Here is a 19,754-nt window from a genome sequence, read left to right as displayed (position 1 = left end):
ATTATATGATGCTCATGTGACAGACGATTGATGGGGCGACAGAGGCCGCGTTGTCTTTATTTATGTGGCACATTTCATCATGAAAACACATTAGAAGATGCAATAAAACATCAGAAAATAGTGCAAAAGTGAAGTGATCATCATAAACTCCTTGTGCTTGTGCTGCTTTTATTTATTTTAAAACATCAGGGTGAAATCTTTCAGCTCTGAAGCGCAGCTATCACGAACACTGTGACCAATGAGATCAGTTTAAGCATTTTTACAAGCGTTAAAACAAAATAACCTAATTAAAGAGTTTTTTTTTTTTTTTGCTCTTTGTATGACATTTCAGGAGGCACCATGAAAATATCCTGACCTGGAGAGTTGGCACGCTTTTGTGTTCATGCGTAAATCTGTTTGGTGTAAATGGCACCAATGTGTGAGTTTAAATTTAACAGCTAGAGAGAGAGAGAGAGAGAGAGAGAGAGAGAATGAGAGAGTGTGTGTGTGTGTGTGTGTGTGTGTGTGTGTGTGTGTCTCTCTCTTAGGAAACTGGAATCTGAATCAAGCCCATCCTCATGTCTTGCATATCAGCACTTTTGAATGCTGCGTTTGCGCTGCAGCTTTTTGATGCTTACAAACGCCACCTCCTCTCTCTCTCTCTCTCTCTCTCTCTCTCTCTCTCTCTCTCTAATAAATCATCCTGTCTGATCCCGCCCCGGGCGCAGGGGGTCCTCCTCTTTAAAGCTCAATCCGTTTTTTCCCTTTTCATCCTCCTGAAGAAGCCGAGTTAACCTCTGCTGATCCACAGGGCCAGAGCCCCTCTCAGCTCCAGCCCGCCTCTCATTCATTCAACCAGTCACTCATTCATTGCTCTTTTTTTTTTTGAGTGGTGAAAAGCAAACCCCTCCATCTCCACTCCTCTCTCTCCCTCTCTCTCCCTCACTCCCTCACTCTCTCTCTGCCTTTTCATGCCCTGACTCTTCTAAGAGGCGGGAAACCCAGTGAGAAGTCAAGAGGGTCCACTTTCACTCTCACCTTGTGTCGCCCATGTGTGGCAAAAAGTGACAGCTCAGTTGATGCACATGATATGTGGGATCAACTTTTTTTTTTTGTGGATAAGAAACATCTTTAAATGTGTAAATTAGTTTTATTTTGTAGTTCTTTCTCTTAACTTGTGTGTATTTTACTCCTGAATGTGGAAGTTGTCCAACTTTGCAGTTTAAAAAACTCCAATCGAAATTATTATTAACAGCTAAATAGTAACAATTTTTTTGAAACTCTATCAACTACATTCAGCTGTCGAATTAAGGCCTTTTAGCTCTGCAGCTTTCATGTTGGCTGTTAGTCTTGGTGGTGTATAGTACCGCGTGTGTGTGTGTACACACAGAAACAGTAGGGGACCGCTGCACTCTACGCAGGGGCCACTGTGCTTCCCTCCATTCACAAATCAATGTTTAACCCGCTGGCTAAAAGGCCTGGCAGGGGAGAGGGAGGCCCAGTCGGCGGGGTGGGCTATGAAACCATCCCGTTGAGAGATGGAGAGGAGAGAGAGGACAAAGGGAACAGGGGAATCCTTAAAATAAACCTCCTCTGGTGAAGGCATCTCCTCCCTGCTGCTAGGGCACGGCTATAGAGGACGGAGAGCAGAGCAGAGAGGTTAGAAAGAGAGAGAGAGAGGGAGAGAGAGAGATAGAGGGAGTGCTGTGGCAGAGAATGTCATTGAAATTTATAGTGGGAAGCATGTTTAGGTAAGACAGGACATAGAGTCAAATGGACAAAGAGGTAAATCTGGGAGGAGAGTTTCTGAGCAGGGCTCAGTGGACAAACACAAGTCTTCCATCAATACCTGCTGGAGCACTATACTGTGAGGGCAGTACCATCCAGCAACCATGATGAAAGTGGGGATAAAAGTGCAGCTTGTAATATTTAGTAGAGAAAATGTGAGATAGGCAAGAAATATTGAGCATTAAAGGAGACAGACAGCAAATGCAGGAAGCCAATTACAGAGAAGCATAGAAGTCTTAAGGCCATGACACACAAGAGAGTCAGTCTTAGGTTTCATTATGAATTCATTCTGTATCCCACTGTCTTGCATTCGCGTGCCTTTTGCACATTCATTCACTGCCTGCACGAACCAAGTAATAATATATAATAATCTCATATCAGCAGTTGTTTTAGTATCCATTGTAACGGAGAGAAGATTGCTCGCGGTGTTGTTGGGGGTCAAGAATTTGACCCTGTGAACAAATGAAAGCACACCGCAAACATCAAAAACATTTCTTGGTGTGAGGAAAGTTGACTCATCAGAGAAAAGCAGTGTACTTTGTGACACTGATGAAGAGGCTGAACTGTAAAAATAGATCTTGGAGAATCACCAAGCAGCATAATGGCCTTAGATTAAAAGATTAAAAAGAAAATTCTCATATAAATGCACAACTGAGTGTGTCCTGCTACTCTCTACTCAGACCAATACACACTCCTGCTTCTCCTCTGGCCACCACCACAGCCACAGCCACACAAACACACACACACACACACACACACACACACACACACACACACACACACACACACACACACACACACACACACACTCCTTCCCCCCAAGCATGCCGCTGCCTAAACATCCCCCAGAATTCTTTGACAGTGGCTGCGCTGTTGCTTGGCAACGAGGCGACGGACAGCGTCATCCAGGGAGTAACAGAGAAGATGAGAAGCAGAGAAGTCTACACTAATCTCACCATTACTTTGTAGAGATCACGGGGAGGGGAGGGGGGGGGGGGGCTCAAGGGTGTTCACAAATATCCCGTAATTTGCTACTGTGTGTCAGTGTTTGCGAGATTTAAGGACACAAAAGTAAACCCACCTTTGAGTGGATGCGCGTAGTTTGACATTTCTGTGAGTTTTCTAAAAGTTAAAAAGCTTCAAGTGCTAAATCACGCCCTCTGCAACTGAGATCTCTAAACTGACTCTAAACTGTAGCAACATAAAGGCAGACGATAAGTTAAAGAGCACATCCAAACATGTCATTATCTGGAGACTTTATTCAGTTCAAAACCTCTACTTTACTTTACACCAATCTGTAAGGCATTCATCATCTACCTTGAAATCAATTCACTGGGCAGGTATTTTATTTGACAGCATTCAAATTGAATCAAAATTTTTTAAATGTTTTGTTGATGATCTGTTTCATATTCATGAGAGCAGGATAATGCAATCATACCTGTACCACTGACCTCATAATCTCATTATTTCAGGCTTTGCAGGAGTATTCGGTCTGAGCATCCAGCTTCTTTGTGCTGACTAAGTGGTGTTGTGTAAAGACTGGACTTGACGTGCACAGGTCATTTTTACTGAAGCAATTCTGTTTAAGTGCTTGAGTCAAACAGCAGTATTGGCCACCTGGGGAAAAAAAACACCCAGCCCACTGGCCTGGCAGTCAATTTATCTATACTGCTACCGGCTCCTCAGCATCTCCTCTTCATGGTGACCAGAAACATGACGTCTGTGAGGTCCAGTATTTGTGATTTCGACATTTGATTTCACACAAACACACTGCACTGATGTGGCGCTTCCTTAAATGTGAATGAAACAGCTTTAAACATGAGCTGTAACAAAAAATTCTGGCAAAAAATGGGTTTCGTGTGTGTAACGAACTCACATAATTTAAATAGATATATAGATATAATATATATATAATCATCCTTCATCAACTTTTTGCATAGTAGCGTTTCAGGAGATATTCTTCATTAGCACATCAGCTAAAAAAAAACAAACAGATTTGATGTGAAATTTTCCATTCATAAAGAGTTACATAAACTGAAAGTCGCTGAATGTTCTGAACCAACATTTACGATAAAACAAACAGAACTGGAGTGTAGTGCTAAAGAGATTATCTGTTTAATGGATTGATAGAAAAATAATTGATGATGATGCTTGTCCAGATGATGATGCTTGTCCAGCTTCTTTATTTAGTCTTAGTTATTAAATAAGACAAAACAGATGAGACTTTAAAGCAATCAGTTAAAACAGTTTCCAAGAATTTGGGGCAGTCAAGTCAGGGAACACTGTCAAGCAACACTGATATCTAAGGTGGTTGCTCCCCAACAAGGGCTTTATAGATAAACACATACCACTTCTTATTAGGCCTCTGCCAGAAAAGACTAACCCAGTAATAAATCTGAGGGTTGAACAGTACACCACACATCACTGTAATACAAAACTGATGGGAAAAGTGCCTGAACAATTCTACTAATCATAGGGAAGCTAGTCCCATTACTGTAAAATAATTTTTGACATAGTTTGCTCACAAGATTGTCTAGATTTATATTTAAATGCACATTTCTTATCAGCCAGATATCAGGATATTTATATGAAATAACTACTTCAGTGTTAGATCCATTTGCAGTGTGCAGATATGTGCATTCTATTATAATCAATATTTCTGGCTCTAGTAAACAGCATGAATTTTGTTTTATATTCATAAATACCAGTTTAAGATGAATAAGAGCATTAAAGGAAAGTTCCAGGTTCTCAGTGGCTAGTTGTATAGAATCAGCAGCACAATACACATCAGTGTCATCAGCATAAAGATGGACTTGACAGCTCAATGAGAAGACAAAGACATTAAATACTGAAGTGGACAGGTCCCAGAATTGAACCTTGTGGAACACCTTTTGTCATGAGCAGCAATTCAGACTAGGCACTCCCCAACTTCACCCAGCCAATCACAAGTCTTTCTTTTTATTCAAACGTATACTGTACAACCTTTGTAAGAGCAGAGAATGATCAACCATATCAAATGTTTTTGAAAGATCTATAAAAATAGATCTAAAGCTGATATTATATTATTTGTAATTGGTGTAATAACTAGAAATAGTGCTGCAATTTGCTCTAAATCCAAATTTGTGCATATAACAGAGAACTGTCTTCAGTTGGTAATTTACTAAAGATAATTGCAAATGGAATACCACTAGGTTTTGGTTAAATCAAGTACTGTATTCAAAAAAGTCACAATTTATATCATCAACTGTTGCATTCCTATTAGAGTCACTATAGATTTCCACACTCTGTGCAAAGAAAACAATCAGCGATCAAATATGAGTTCAGATAAAACACATTGTGAAAACATTACACTCCTGAGGTACATAGGATGACATGGGAGGAGACGAGCAGACAGAGTGAAGCTGCTGTAGCTGCTGAGTAAGAGGGTATGTGCCATGGCTCAGACCCTGAGTGACAGGTATTGACCCGCCCAGCCAAAAGACGTCTCTGTGGGAACGCTATTGATTATTGCCACAGCAATAAAGGTCCCGGAAGCTTGTGAGAATGTCACGACTCTCTGCTGCCTACCAGCCTAGGTCCCAACACACAAACACAAAGACAGAAACACTTTCATTATGACACATCTTAACCTGCAGCCAGGGATTCTCTCACGCTAACTAAAGCATCCTGACTGGCCGAAGAAAAGGAGAAAGAGAGATGATCATGCACATGCATGAGTAGCTCCAAAAAACTTATCCTCAGTGGTATGCAGATATGCAGTGGTATGGTTTATTTAGCTTGAAGTTTGAGGTATTTGTCATCTAGATTTCTACTGCCACTGGAAGTAAATTGAATTTTATTTGTGGTGCTCCCAACACTGAAAAATTACAGTTCTCCAATCTGTCTGTGCTCACTGTCCAGACTACTCATCTAAGTGCAGGACAGTTTCTGAAAAGACATGTCGCTGTTGAATCATCCGAATGTAATTTTTTAAGTATTAAGAACCACAAACGAAATTCCATTTACCATCAATGTATTGGGAAGCCGAAATCTCAAATAAAATAAAATCTATCTACATGACTTTATACCATTAGAGATAAGTGAGAAAATATATATTTTCTTTTGGATTCTGGGTGAACCCGTTAAAAGACGTTAATTGAGTCAAACAAAGCCACACCATAAGTATACAAGCCCCAATAACTGCTGTTGATCTACTTTTTCTTTTTTTCAGGCTCTTTCCTGCAATCTGGTCAAAACAATGAAGATTTTCTTTTTGTCTTTCTTTCTCTCTCTCTCTTTCCTTCACACACCCCCACACACAAACGCCATCTCCACCCTTGACCTCGCTGTGAAAAGTTAGCGCACCCGAGGTTGAACTCTCCCAGATCTGCCTCAGCCACAAACGCTGGGAAAGTGCCCCCTGATATACGTATATGTGTGCATGTGAGTGTGTGTTTGTGTGTGTGAGCGTGGCAACACTTGGGGGTGTCATGAATAGGAGAGATCTGACCCTCAACCCTCTGACCTGTCCACACAAACGGCCCCTTTAACCCAGCTCCACTATTGTTATCCATGACTGCCTTCGTTTATTCACAGAGCCCACCAAAAGAGTCTAAATTCATTATATACCACTTTGCTTATTATTTTCAACCCACGTTTATGCCTCTACGCCTCTCCTCATTTCTTCTTTCTAGCATCCTTATTCTCTTTCTCCAGCTCCTCCCATCACTCGTCTTTTTGCTTTTTTCACAGCCTCTGTCTGTCGACCTTAACTTCTGATTTTGAATCTTGAGTTCTGAGCAGATTGAGCATTAGCACTATCATTATAACATCCTTAAATTCACTATGGGTCTAGTCTTACTCAATTATTTGACCTAAAAATGCATAGTGAAAATTGGTCAATGCCTTGTCTTAATACCACCACACATTTTTGGGAATGTTCATTGTTTAGCATTTTCCATGTATTTCTATTTTTTTCTAAGCTGCTTAAATATTTAGGTTTTATACATTCTTCTTGTGTGCATGTGCATACGTTTGTACAGTATGAGCGTAGACTGCTGGACATGTTTGAACATGACAGAATTGACACCATATGTTAACACACAATTGGACTTTTATTTAAACAGAAAATGTCCCATTAAGATTAACAAACTAAGAACAAGCACATTTAGATAGATACAAAACAAATCAGACATTACAATGTATAACATCCCAGAAAATAAAAATGTAGCGCGAGCCATGCATCCAACAATATCAGTTTAAGCATTAACACCCCACTGATTCTGTCTCCAGGCCTTTAAAAATGGATTTAAAAACATTCAAAGAAATCAGATTTACAACTTTTACAGTTTTAGAACTTTCTGTAATATGTTCCTCTCTGAAAGTCAAACAACGTTTTCCAAATCTCTGTACGAACATTTGGTACAGACAACATATAAAAGTCCCTTGATCACAACTAATACTGCTATTATACTTCTGAGAAGTCGAAGTACAAAGATAGAATGGCATGAGTTGCCTTGTATATGAAAGTACACCAGCTTGTGCCCTGAGGGCTACACAAAACCACCCTACCTATTGGCGGATGTTGCATTTTAGAAAATTATTTTTGCCAATATTCCCTACAAACTAAGAAGATGATAAAACATTTCTGGATATAACCATTGCTGTTTGTGATATTTCTTTATTTCTTTTTAAAACAACCTTCAAAGGAGTTTCTCAAACTGGGTCCCAGGGGACCTCCAGGGGTCATTGGAGATTCAAGGTGGTCTCCTGCAGCAAAACCTGCACTGAACACTTGTGCTGAGGAAAACAACAGGAAGTGGGTACTGGAGATTCATACCAGTTATGACTTCAAGCCACCAGTAGCTTTTTATTTAAGTGAGTAAAGCTCACTATTAAATCTCTACACTCACTTCCCATCCATTTCTGGTTGCTATATGTCTTTGTGACTGTTGGCCTTGTTCCATCAGTAAGTGACCCAACACACATTTAATCCTCCATCCTCATCTCTTCACAGCTTTGAAACTCATCCCACTCCTAAACTCTAACCCTAGTTCACCTGTCTGCTCCCATGTCCTCCACTCAGGTGTAGGTTGTCTGATGCCCACATACTAGCACCCAATGCATTAAAGATGAGCCTTTTACACTGAGAAACTAATCTCTGTTTTCTTACTCCACAATGGACTCTGTGAGAGCACCAAATCCTACAGCTTCTCTTCTTAGCTGACTACCCGAGGCTACACGGCTGTAAAATAAATAAATAAATAAATAAAGCCAAATGGAAAATGACAAATCACAAATTGTATTTAAAAATTTAAAAAGTCCTCTTGGCTAAATACCAGAAACTTTCCAATATTGTTGTTAAGACCTGCCATGACCCCCAGAATTCCAGTGAATATTAGATTGAACATCAGTCTCATTGATCACTGTTTCGCTGATCAAGCCTCCGGTGTTTCCTGCGTTAAACTCGTTACTTAACCCCTTTTATGTGAGACCGAAGCGATGAAGCCCAACTAATACTGTGGCGTTGCATTCCACCAGACATGTTTCAAACAGGCAACCCTCCTTAACAAAGACAGGTTTAGATCCCATTACCTTCCATAATTTCAGATCCTAATCAAATCCAATTGTCTTTTATATCTGAAGTACTGATACCAGTAACAATTATTCTAACTTGACATAAATTTCAAGGAGGCAATCAATGAGCTCTTCCTAGCAACAGATACAAAAAACAAACCTATGTGTTGTTTCTTCGAGACTCAGTCTTTTCACGCAGCAAGTCATAAACAGAAAATGTGATAAAGCAAGTGATTGAAGAAATCCATAAATATTTGAACTTTAATGAAAATAGCAGTACCACAATGTGAAAAAAATACAATTGCAGGCAGACAGAAAGGGACCTTTATTCCTTAATGGTTATGTTTGGAGTCATGGAGACATATGTATAAGTAAAAAGTACAACATATCCCTTTTAAATGAACAGGAGAAGAAGTTTGAAGTAACTTGACAATACTCTCTTCAAGTACAAGAGAGATCAAGGGCTCAGACAGACACAGCTTGAGTAATGGGCATTCTCTTGGATCAAAACCTCCCTCTGCTGGAGGAGGTTTGAAACTGCTGTCAAACCAGAGAGACTTACATGTATTGATGTCATGTTCATATTTTAACATGTTATACAACACCAAAGCGCTATGCTTCTATTTCGTAACATGAATCTGAACAGGAATGTAAACACCGATGCGTCGACTTACAAATTACGCACAAAAATAAAGAGCTACATGAAAAGGTGAATTATCACTTGGAAATGTAAATGTACGTCTTTGTATATGATTTAACCTGTAAGTACTAATCACAAACAGACATTTAGAGGTGTTTTTTTTTTTCTGACTGGATGTTAAACGCTTAAACATAGCTTCCCCACTATGTCACCACTGTCTCCAGAGTTTTACGCACAAGTCCAAATCACGCCTTCATATGTGGAGAACGTTGTCAGACGTCTTGTGCCACGGGCCTAAAAAGCGGAAGCTTCTCTCGTGACTGGATTTGGATTTGTTCATGGAAGAAACGAGCCAGCTTGTACGATAAGTAGGGAGGAAGAAGAAGAAGAAGGGGGAGTTAAAAAATTTGGGAAAGCCCTTTTTTTCCCCTTGTACTGCTGACGCGTCCAAGCGGCTACGTGCTGTGCGGGAGAACCGTGGCTTCTTCTGCTTCCACCATGTTACTTCACTTTTTACTTTTAGGGGCTTTTGTTTTTCAGGCTGAGTGTTATTTTTCGGAGGAAAAGTACCCAGAGGAGTCGAAAATGCAGCCTCCTACGGTGGTTATCGCTATCATAGCCAGGAACACTGCTCATTCCTTGCCGTACTACCTCGGAGCTCTGGAGAGACTCAACTATCCCAAAGATCGCATCTCTGTGTGGTGGGTTTTCCTGCATGCACTGGCGGCCTGTTTGTTAAGAGCTCTGCTCCTTTTTTTTTTTTTTTTTATCCGACTATTGCAGCCGTTCAAAAGGTCAATGGCATTTAAATTAGTTTGTGAAAGCAGCAGCGTCCTGCCCCCTCCCCTGTTCCCCCCTGTGCCTTTCACAGCACAAGCTGCCTTTCACTCCGCCACATCCATTTCCTACTGTGGATTGCATGACATTTTATCTTCAGCAGAGTTTCTTCTAACCGAAACACCTTCTCAGCAATGATTTTGATATAAAAAATGACTAACATCAATGATTAAAACCCACATAATGAACTGTCATCCAACGCTTTAACACTATGTGCCTCTGATCTCACTCAAGATCTGCTCTGCTTGAAAAATAAGTCTGATTAGATGAAACTTGATCTAAGAAGGATGAGGGATTTTTTTTGCAGCACAAAATAAAGCTGTGATGATTATCATTGAGCTAGTGTGTTTTATTTTGTAGAGGCTGTGTTCACAGTAAGTGTATGTCAGATTTTTTTTTATCACAATATCATGATAAAGTGCTAAAAATGCACAGAGAAATTGTTAAGGGATGAAATAACTAGATGAGGATCTAGAAAGCAAATCCAAACGCTTCATTTCATTTATTCAAAATCATATAAATATCCAATATTGCTATAGAGAGGTTTTGTTAATATATACATATTTTGCCCCCAAATGGCCAATGACACTCAGTGATGTTACAGAGAGAATTAACACTGTATAAATGATCTTTAAGACAAGACAAATTTATATTAATTCAGAGTGTATATGTATCCCCTTTTCGCCTAGTAAAAATGAGCTTGAGTTGATATTCCAGCTCTGATACATTTAAATAAAAGCCATACTTTTGAACATTACGCACAGTTACAAATAGGTGTTATGATAGAACCATCCTAATTGAAAAAACACTCCACTCAGTTTAGCGATGCTCTTCAAAGTGGTCATGATTTTTTTAAAGGAACGCTCAGAAAATTAGGGAACATAAATCTGGAGCATATTTCATATGCAATAACATCATAAAAATGCTACTCAGTCACAAAGATGAGACTAGTAATTATTTGTATGTCATTTTCCCTCCATTAAACCGACGTTTCGAAATCTATCAGTATCTTCACTCAGGTCATTTGTTTTTACAATCTGCTTTCTCTCTGCTCCTCAGGGCGGCCACGGATCACAACTCAGACAACACCACAGCCATACTGAAAGAGTGGCTGACTGTCATGCAGAAATTTTACCATTACGTCGAGTGGAGACCGATGGACAAGCCCACGTGAGTCCGAATAGATTTGATTGACCTGGTCTTATGAAGGATACTTTAATAGACGTATTAATACGACAGAGAAAAAAAAAGGAGTGAGCACCCTTTTTCCTTTAATTTCATCAGGATCACAATCAATCTCGCTCGTGCTGTCCCTTGTGAAAGTTTATTAACACGCTTTAATAGGCTGTAGTTCACATATTAGTCATGGTGCAGCCACTGTGTTGCCTACAGATAACATTCATTTTCACTTTGCATAATAAGGAATGATGCAGCACGCCTCTGCTTGTCCATACGTGTGGACATCTGTCTGAGCTGAAGAGGCCATTAGTGAAAATTGTTTGTGTGTGTCAATTATACAGTCTGGCTGAACCCTGCTAATCTGCTTACAGTCTCTAAACTTTCTAAGCTGTCAGCTGTCAGCTGTATTTTAAGCTGTTTATAGGCATATGTAGTGCCAACTATGTAGAGAATCAACCAACCGAATAAATTTATCCCCCGCCCGATTTTTCTTCTTTCTTTGAGAGTTGATAAGAAAAGTATAGTTGAATCAGTACAACAATGTATTGTAACGTCTCCGTTGTTTCTCTCTGTCTTAGGTCCTATGCAGGAGAGTTGGGTCCAAAGCACTGGCCCAACAGTAGATACGAGTACGTGATGAAGCTGAAGCAGGCAGCCCTCAACTTTGCCAGGAAACGCTGGGCCGATTACATCCTGGTACATGATTAAAGAATATTCCCATGACAGCAGTGCGAGATTCATATCGGGTCCAATTCTCTTGATTTGTTCCCTCTTCGCTGCTGTTGTAATAAAAGGTTTGGCGTTAATTGTTTCAGAGGCATGACGCCCACAGTCACTCCCATGTTTTTCTCTCTTTCCTTTGTCTCCTCTGTGTCTCTGTTTCAGTATGCTGACACAGACAATATCCTCACCAACCCAGACACCCTCAATCTAATGATAGCAGAGAACAAGTCCGTCATCGCTCCCATGTTAGATTCCCAGGGAGCGTACTCCAACTACTGGTGTGGTATCACTCCACAGGTGAGTGTGAAAAACTTTGTTAAGGAGTAGCCTCTTTATGTCAAGATTATGTATTACTTTCACAAACATCTACCTGTAAACATTTGTTTTAAAATAAATGTAATCTCCGAGTTGTATAAATCTGGCTCCTGGTGGCAGAAAAGTGACGTGTGCATCCTAATCTCTCTCTCAGGGATATTATCGTCGAACAGCAGAGTATTTCCCCACCCGTCACAGACACAGAACGGGCTGCTTCCCCGTGCCCATGGTCCACTCCACCATGCTGCTGGATTTACGGAAGGAAGGCATGAAGAAACTGGCCTTCTACCCTCCTCACGAGGATTACTCGTGGCCCTACGACGACATCATCGTGTTCGCTTTCTCCTGCCGGGCTGCAGGTTTGTTATCGCTTGCTTTTGGTTATGTTTTTAGATAGATAGAGAAGTCTCATTTATGTATTTACTGATTGATTCATCGTTGATGCTCCTCAGAGGTGCAGAGTTACCTGTGTAACAAGCAGCGCTACGGCTACCTGAACATCCCAGCCAAACCTCACCACACCTTGGAAGACGATCGCCTCAACTTTGTCCATGTCCAACTTGAGTCCATGAGTGAGAACAGACACACTGACTATTACATAACGACAACAGCATTTATCATGTTGTGTTGATCCAGCCTTCTGACTTGTGTTCTCTTTTTGTCAAACAGTTGACGGTCCTCCAATGCACCCTTCACGCTACGTCCATATGTTCCCCAAACAGAGAGACCTCATGGGCTTTGATGAGGTAAGAGACACACCCCATTGGTGATTGGTGAGATGTAGCTCTCTCTTTAGCTACAGTCAGTTCTGTTATATTAATATGCTGTATACCAACATGTCTGTGAATAAAACATCATACCCAATCATCTCAAAAAGAGTTAAACTGTCTTTTGTTACACGTTTTCCATGTTTCTTGAATGGTATTAATCATAATCTTGGTGTTATGTCTGTTTATAATTTTGCCTGTCTTGACATCTGCTTTCCATTTCATGTTTAAACTCACACAAAGGGCTGTGAAATAATGAAAGCAGGAAGGGAATCAACTTTTAAGGCTGTTATCATCATTCGGACTGAATTACTGCAGAAAAGTGTTTTCTGAAGGAATGAAGTCTAAGAGAGCACAGTATATCGACTCGTTAACAGAAGATATACATACATACATATACATTTCGCCTATGACATGCGGTTTAATAACCATTTCTCCTCCTCTGCTCAGATATACCTGATTAATCTGCGGCGGCGTTCTGACCGTAGAGACCGGATGTTGTTCTCTCTGAATGAGCTGGAGATTGACGTCAAGGTGGTGGATGCCGTGGATGGAAAGTAAGTACGCTCTTAGGGAATGACTCAACATAGTGAGAGAATCCAACTGGCTGAGATGGAAAGTGTGTTTTGAGTGTTTCTATGAGGAAAGAGAAAAACTCAACGCATGGTGTCCTCCTGAATCTGAGGTTACATTACATTACATTACATTACATTACATTGCATTTAGCAGACGCTTTTATCCAAAGCGACTTACAATTTATTTGTTCCTCAACTTTTTTGTTCTTCCTTCATCTTGCCTCTTTCTCTCCTCCCTTCTCTGCTCTAACCATTTGTTCATTCAGCTCAGAGTTCATGTACAATCACGTTTTGAGACGTTTCTGACTGAAATAATCTCTTTTTAGAGTGCCGTATATATATTGTGCATGTGCACAACCAGAGAGTGGTTGAGTTACTGTAGTTATTCATCGGTGTTGTATATGACAGAGCATGTTTCTTTCTTTTGTAATCTGAGAGACATCTGTGTGACGTCAACACTTAAAACTGTTGTCTGTATAAATATGGAAATATATGACGTGTGTGTGTGTGTATGCAGTGCATTGAACAGCAGTGACATTAAGATCCTGGGAGTCGACCTCCTGCCAGGCTACTATGACCCGTTCTCTGGACGAACCCTGACCAAAGGAGAAGTGGGCTGTTTCCTCAGCCACTTCTTCATCTGGAAGGAGGTGAGAAGACACACACACACACACACACACACACACACACACACATATTTATGTATATAATATTTATTTAATCCTTACAAAAAATGACTATTTATTCAGCACAGCTAACAGACATTGACAGAGAATCAAATACAAAACTAACCAAATCCTTTTTAAAATGTTTGATTGTTTGATAGGTTAGAGGTCTAGTACTAATTTCACTTTTTCAGACTGAAATTCAGAGCACCAGTGTCCCATGTTTTTCTCATCAGTCACTTTAGTTTCTAATAACAAATTCTTGAAAGTTTTTTTTCTCTGTATGTAGTAACCACCTCTTTTCCCATCTCCCATTCTCTCAACCAAATGTTTTTCTCTCTCTCTTTTCCCCAGATGGTGGACATGCAGATGGATAAAGCACTGGTCTTTGAGGACGACGTTCGTTTCCAGGCCAACTTCAAACGACGAGTCCTCAGACTGATGGAGGAAGTGGAGCAGGTGGAGCTGGACTGGGACATCATGTAAGATGGACACGTTTTTTATTCATGTGGTTGTTGTTTTAAGGGTTAGGGGTAAGGCAGAGATTGGTTAAGTCAGTGTAAGTCAGTATATAGTATGTTGTGTTATGTGTGTTGGGGTCAGAAGGAAAAATCCACATCCAGGAATGAACAAATGTTTTTAATTGAAATCATACTGTTACTGATTAAAGAAAACTAAAGATAGACAATGACAGCATTTTGAAAGTATTCAGCAGCAGGAGGATGGGAAGTGTACAAGCTTCATTCTTTGTGGACTGTGGTTGCCATCTGAAGATTTTAAGGCACACATGCAGAACAAATGGTGCAAAAAAAATATATTAATGTGGTTTCATGTTTCTAAAGATACCTCGGCAGGAAGAAGGTGAATCCTGGAAAGGAGGAACCTGTGGAGAACGTCCGCAACTTGGTGACGGCCGACTACTCGTATTGGACTCTGTCCTACGCCATCTCCCTGCAGGGAGCCCAAAAACTGCTCAACGCCGAGCCGCTTTCCAAGATGTTGCCTGTCGATGAATTTCTTCCCATCATGTATGACAAACATCCAAAGTATGTATGGCCACGCTGAATCCACTTACTAACGCATGCACATCTCATACTTACCTACTTCATACAAGTTGTATAGTTGTTTCTTATCAATCATTATACAACAGTTAGTTTCAACCGAGTTATTTGATTGGACAAGAGGCATTGCATGAATGCTAATATAGCGGACATGTATCACCCCACTTAACAGGTGTTCTAATAACAATAATTTTGTGGTCGCCATCTATCTTAGATGGTATCACAAACTTGTGTGTGTTCCTTTTAAAAATACACTACTACAACTAGTTACTGCAGACTAGCATTAGACACCGAATACAAACAGCTGATCACTTATCAATACACAAGCAATAACTGACAGTAGTCAACCTCAGGCAACTTGATCATACTTTAGCAATTACATAGTGTTTCTGTAGGGGTGACAAAACATAAAATATATACATATTAGCAGTTTGAATTCAACTAAACAACCTGCACTGTCTAGCGAAAGCATTACAGTAAGAAATATGACATATTAACTATTTCTTAATTGTCCGTGAAAGCATAACTTTAAAACACAAGATAAAGGACATTATATGTTGACTGTCTTCTTGTCAATTTGGCATCAATATAATCCAGGAAGATAAACTGTATTTCTGTACAAAGTGGATTTTGTCGCCTAACAACTCAAGAACTTGCTACGAACCTCCTTTGGTTAGCTTCACTATTTTAGTAATAAGTGCTGCTTGGTTGATCAATACTACTTGGTTTCCTGCATCCTGTTTGGTGCTGAAGAGAGCGCACTTACCTTGTCATTTATATTAATTTTATCTGCATGTCCACCAAAGTGACTGTCAATTGGAAGAATGCAGATAGATACATACAGAATCCAGCCTCGTGCCTACAAGTGAATCACAGCCCTGCTAATATTCAGCACAGCTGCACTCCCTCTCATGTGCGATTGCCTTATTTTCACATTCTGTGACTTTGCCATGCAAAAAACTCTGTCAACACTCACAACCTCCCTCTGCTGCCAAGCCTATAAAGCTAAAGCTGATCTCATAATTGCTCAAAACATTCTTCCCTAAAGTTGCCCAGACATGTATAGACACTATACATATAGATATATAGCCCAGTCTTTTTGTGGCATTTGCACATTAAAGACTTATAGTGAAGTCTGTGGATTACTTTTATGGTTTCCTTTTTTTAAAAAAAGGTCAATTTAGGCCATAATCTCTATTTTTGTCAGTTTTTTATATGTAGTGCTTCTCAGGTTGGATTGTAACACCACATTTTTTTTCAAAGTCGGTCTGTAATCTTTTCTGAACATTCATTCTTTTTTATGATGTGCAGGTTTATGGCAGCATCTTTTTCTTCTTTTTTTTTTAGGTGCATTGTGGTTGCCAGATAGACTTTAAGCCAGAGAGGATTCAGATGTGTGTTTGCGGCAGACTATTGCAGAATTTTTGTCACATTAAAATGTCTTTTATGTCATGCTATTGCTATGTCTTGAGGGATGGGAATGTTGGCCAGTCTGACAGTCAGTCCACCAATTTGATCCAGACTGAAATATTTCAGCAACTACTGCATGGATTGCCATAAAATTTTGTATGAACAGTCAGTGCCTGGTGACCACCTAATCTTTCCTCTAGTGCTACCACAAAGTTCACATTTCTTTTTCTTCTTCTTTTTTTATTTTATTTTTTTTGGCAAAATCTCTTTGCCAACTGTTGGATCAATTACCATAAACTTTGGTACTGACATTCATGTTGCCCTCGGGATGAATTTTAACAACTTGGTGAACATTCAGCGATGATCAATTTAAATGTATCCAATACTTTCCATCATCCCATTTTATATTTGCAAAACTAATGTCATTCCCACACGCTGTGCAAACATTAGCTGGTTAGAATTGTTGTTGCTGCTAATACAGTATGACTGTATACTTGTTTATTTTCTTTTATTCACGTTGGCTTCACGTGTGGTCCCACCAGCCCTAAAATGCTCTTTCATCTCTTCCCACACTAATTCCTCCTTTATCCCATAAAGATGGTACTTATGTCATTTGTGGATGTTAGTTGCTGTTTTGGTGGTGGACATTGTGATATACAGTACAGTCATTTTTTAAATACAAATTACCTCACTAATATCCTTCTCCTTAGCCCTGACCAGATATATTTTCTCATCATCCCACTGTTGTGGTCTAGCAGAGTAACTGAGGCACATATAAGGGGCCGACTGTAAGAGATGAAATGCACCTTGGGCTGAAGGGTCTGCAAACCAGAAGGCTTGGCAGTGTCTGTGTGCTCCATCATGTGTGGAAAACTGGCTCCTAGCCAACCCACTTTCTCTGTTCTCGCTCTCTCTTTCTCTCTTACCTCTGTGATTCTAATTTGATATGCTTGACTAGTCCGCAAAGAATGCCCAACGACCGCACACCACACATTGGTCCTGCTGTTGCCCTTCATGCTAAGAGTAACTGAACTGTGTTTGAAAATCAACCTCTGTCTTCGTCCTTTGTCAAATCAGTGTAGGCCGAATAAATCACAAAATATTTCATACTAAATTGTATGAAAGATTGCACTAATATTTCATCTGTAATGCATTTTTTCAGACGGTGAGGTTATATTTTTTTATGTTAAAAAATGTATTTAAGTCTTAAATTAATCAATTCAAATCTATAATGTTTATCTCTGCTCTCTCTGCAGTGAGGACTACAAGTCCCATTTCCCCAACAGGAACTTACAAGCCTTCAGTACACACCCCCTTCTGGTTCAACCATGTCACTACGCCGGTGATCCCCAGTGGGTGAGCGACACAGAGACGTCCACTCTGTGGGACGACGACTCTGTACGCACCGATTGGAGAGGTTCCCACAAGACCCTGAAGGGGGCTGCGCCGTCACCCGACATGCTGTCAGCTGCTTACAGGGATGAACTTTAGTGGGGACGTAGCCGTGGTGAACCTGCGGGTCAAAAGGCCACGAGGTCAGAGAGACAGATGCTGAGAAGGAAAGTGTTCTCAGACTTTATTTCAGTCCGCTGTGTCACACCACTGACATGCTCAGTGTCATTTAAACTGGACTTTTTTAGAGCATGTTAGTAAGTGCATGGCACAAGATGATTAAGGGACAGTGTTAATTGAGGCAGTTTGTAAAGATATGTAAAACAAGAGATGTTTTAATACTTGTACAGATGCACAAAAGACAATCCTTAAAAGAAAATACTAAGTTTTTCTTTTTTACTTTATTCAGACTTTTTTTCTGATTATGAAAGTTTATACAGTTTTTTTATGGCTGATGTTAAAATCATTTGTGTTTGAATGTGTGTTTGTGATGATTTCCATTGCTATGATGCTAATTATATGGCTTTTAAAAGGAAACCGGCGAGGCGGCTTTACAAGGACTTTTATTTTTTATAAGGACTGACTGAGGCTCCAGTAGCTGCACTGTTCACAACTCCTGGCAAGTCTGGACAACTGCTTTCATTTCTTTTCTTTTTTTCTCTGTTGGTATATCTGTTCATTTCTCAGTTGGTACTTTTAAGAGATACAGTTGTATTTAACAGAAAGCTAGACTGACCCTAATTCATATTTCCCTTGACTTTAAAGCTGATGTACCTCATGGTTTCTAAGGACAGTATAAGACTGTTTCAACGGTACCAGATTGTATTCAGGAAGTATTTTGTTAGCACATTGAATGCTTGAATAAATTAAGTTTCTTTAAAATGTTTTTTTTTTAATAATATGAAATAACATTTCTTATTAGACTGCTTTCTATTCTATGGCTGTGTTTTAATGTTTCTACATTTAGCCAGATTTTGAGTTTCAAGGTCAGATTTTGTCTAATATTCCACTGTGTAATGTTTCCACTGTGGCCTTCTTAATGTTATGTTTTTGGAAGTATCTTTTAAATGACATAATCCTTCATTCTTTAGATCTTCAGTATCTTAAACATTAACATGATCAAAACTTTAAAAGATGTTTCATGCCTTTTCCATGACGTTAATATTTGAATTGACAGTACATACACTTTTACTCTGACATGGTAGTGGACACATTTTCTCTTACTATATCACATGTGGTGACACTTTGTTTTTTTAAAATAAGCAAGTCATTTTGGTAGTGTTCAAACAGCTGTATAAAATCACTGCAGCATGTTGAGATGTGAACTCCATTTGTACATCTAAGAGTGTGACTACGATCCACCTGACATCAAGCGTATGTTCACTTTTTGCAGACTACTTCCCTGTGCTACATCTTGTGATAAAAAATGTAATAATGTTTTGACACTTTGCACAAGGTTGCAATGCAAGTAACTGATGATGATCAGATGATTTAAATGACAGTCATCAAGTTACACAAAACCTATATTGCATTAAGTCTGTTTTCATAAGCATTTATGAGGGTCTGAGTTCATGTATTCATTTTCTATCTGTTTTGAGTTTTTCTTTTCCTTTATATGTCTTAATTTATTTGTCATGTCTTTTTTTTAATGCGGTTGATGCACAACATGATGTAAAACAAGCAATCAAAATGCAATGGGGTTTCTGCCAAACGCCTGTGTGTGTTTTTGAGTAATTTGTATGCTTCAAAACCGGATGTTAGGACAACTGTATAGCAAACTTTTCAAATGTTAATAAAAAAAGTTAATGAATGTGGTTAAACTTTCTATGGACAGAAGAGTATTAACTATTTACTATTAAGATGTTGTA

At 39.5% G+C, this 19,754-nt stretch overlaps 1 protein-coding gene across 1 annotated transcript; it reads left to right on the top strand.

Annotated features, from left to right (window-relative positions):
• The first annotated feature begins 9,205 nt into the window (after nt 1-9,205).
• cercam (cerebral endothelial cell adhesion molecule) lies at nt 9,206-19,601 on the top strand. Its single transcript, XM_010736870.3, has 12 exons — nt 9,206-9,663; nt 10,859-10,969; nt 11,557-11,674; nt 11,864-11,998; nt 12,171-12,375; nt 12,469-12,588; nt 12,686-12,762; nt 13,234-13,340; nt 13,876-14,008; nt 14,378-14,505; nt 14,866-15,069; nt 17,751-19,601. Exons 1-12 carry the CDS (start codon nt 9,461-9,463, stop codon nt 17,983-17,985), a joined length of 1,776 nt encoding a protein of 591 aa, XP_010735172.1. The 5' UTR covers nt 9,206-9,460; the 3' UTR covers nt 17,986-19,601.
• Nucleotides 19,602-19,754: the final 153 nt, after the last annotated feature.

This window comes from Larimichthys crocea, chromosome IX (genome assembly GCF_000972845.2).
Source record: "Larimichthys crocea isolate SSNF chromosome IX, L_crocea_2.0, whole genome shotgun sequence".
NCBI classification, from domain to species: Eukaryota; Metazoa; Chordata; class Actinopteri; family Sciaenidae; genus Larimichthys; species Larimichthys crocea.
This window is presented reverse-complemented; position numbering and strand designations above follow the sequence as displayed.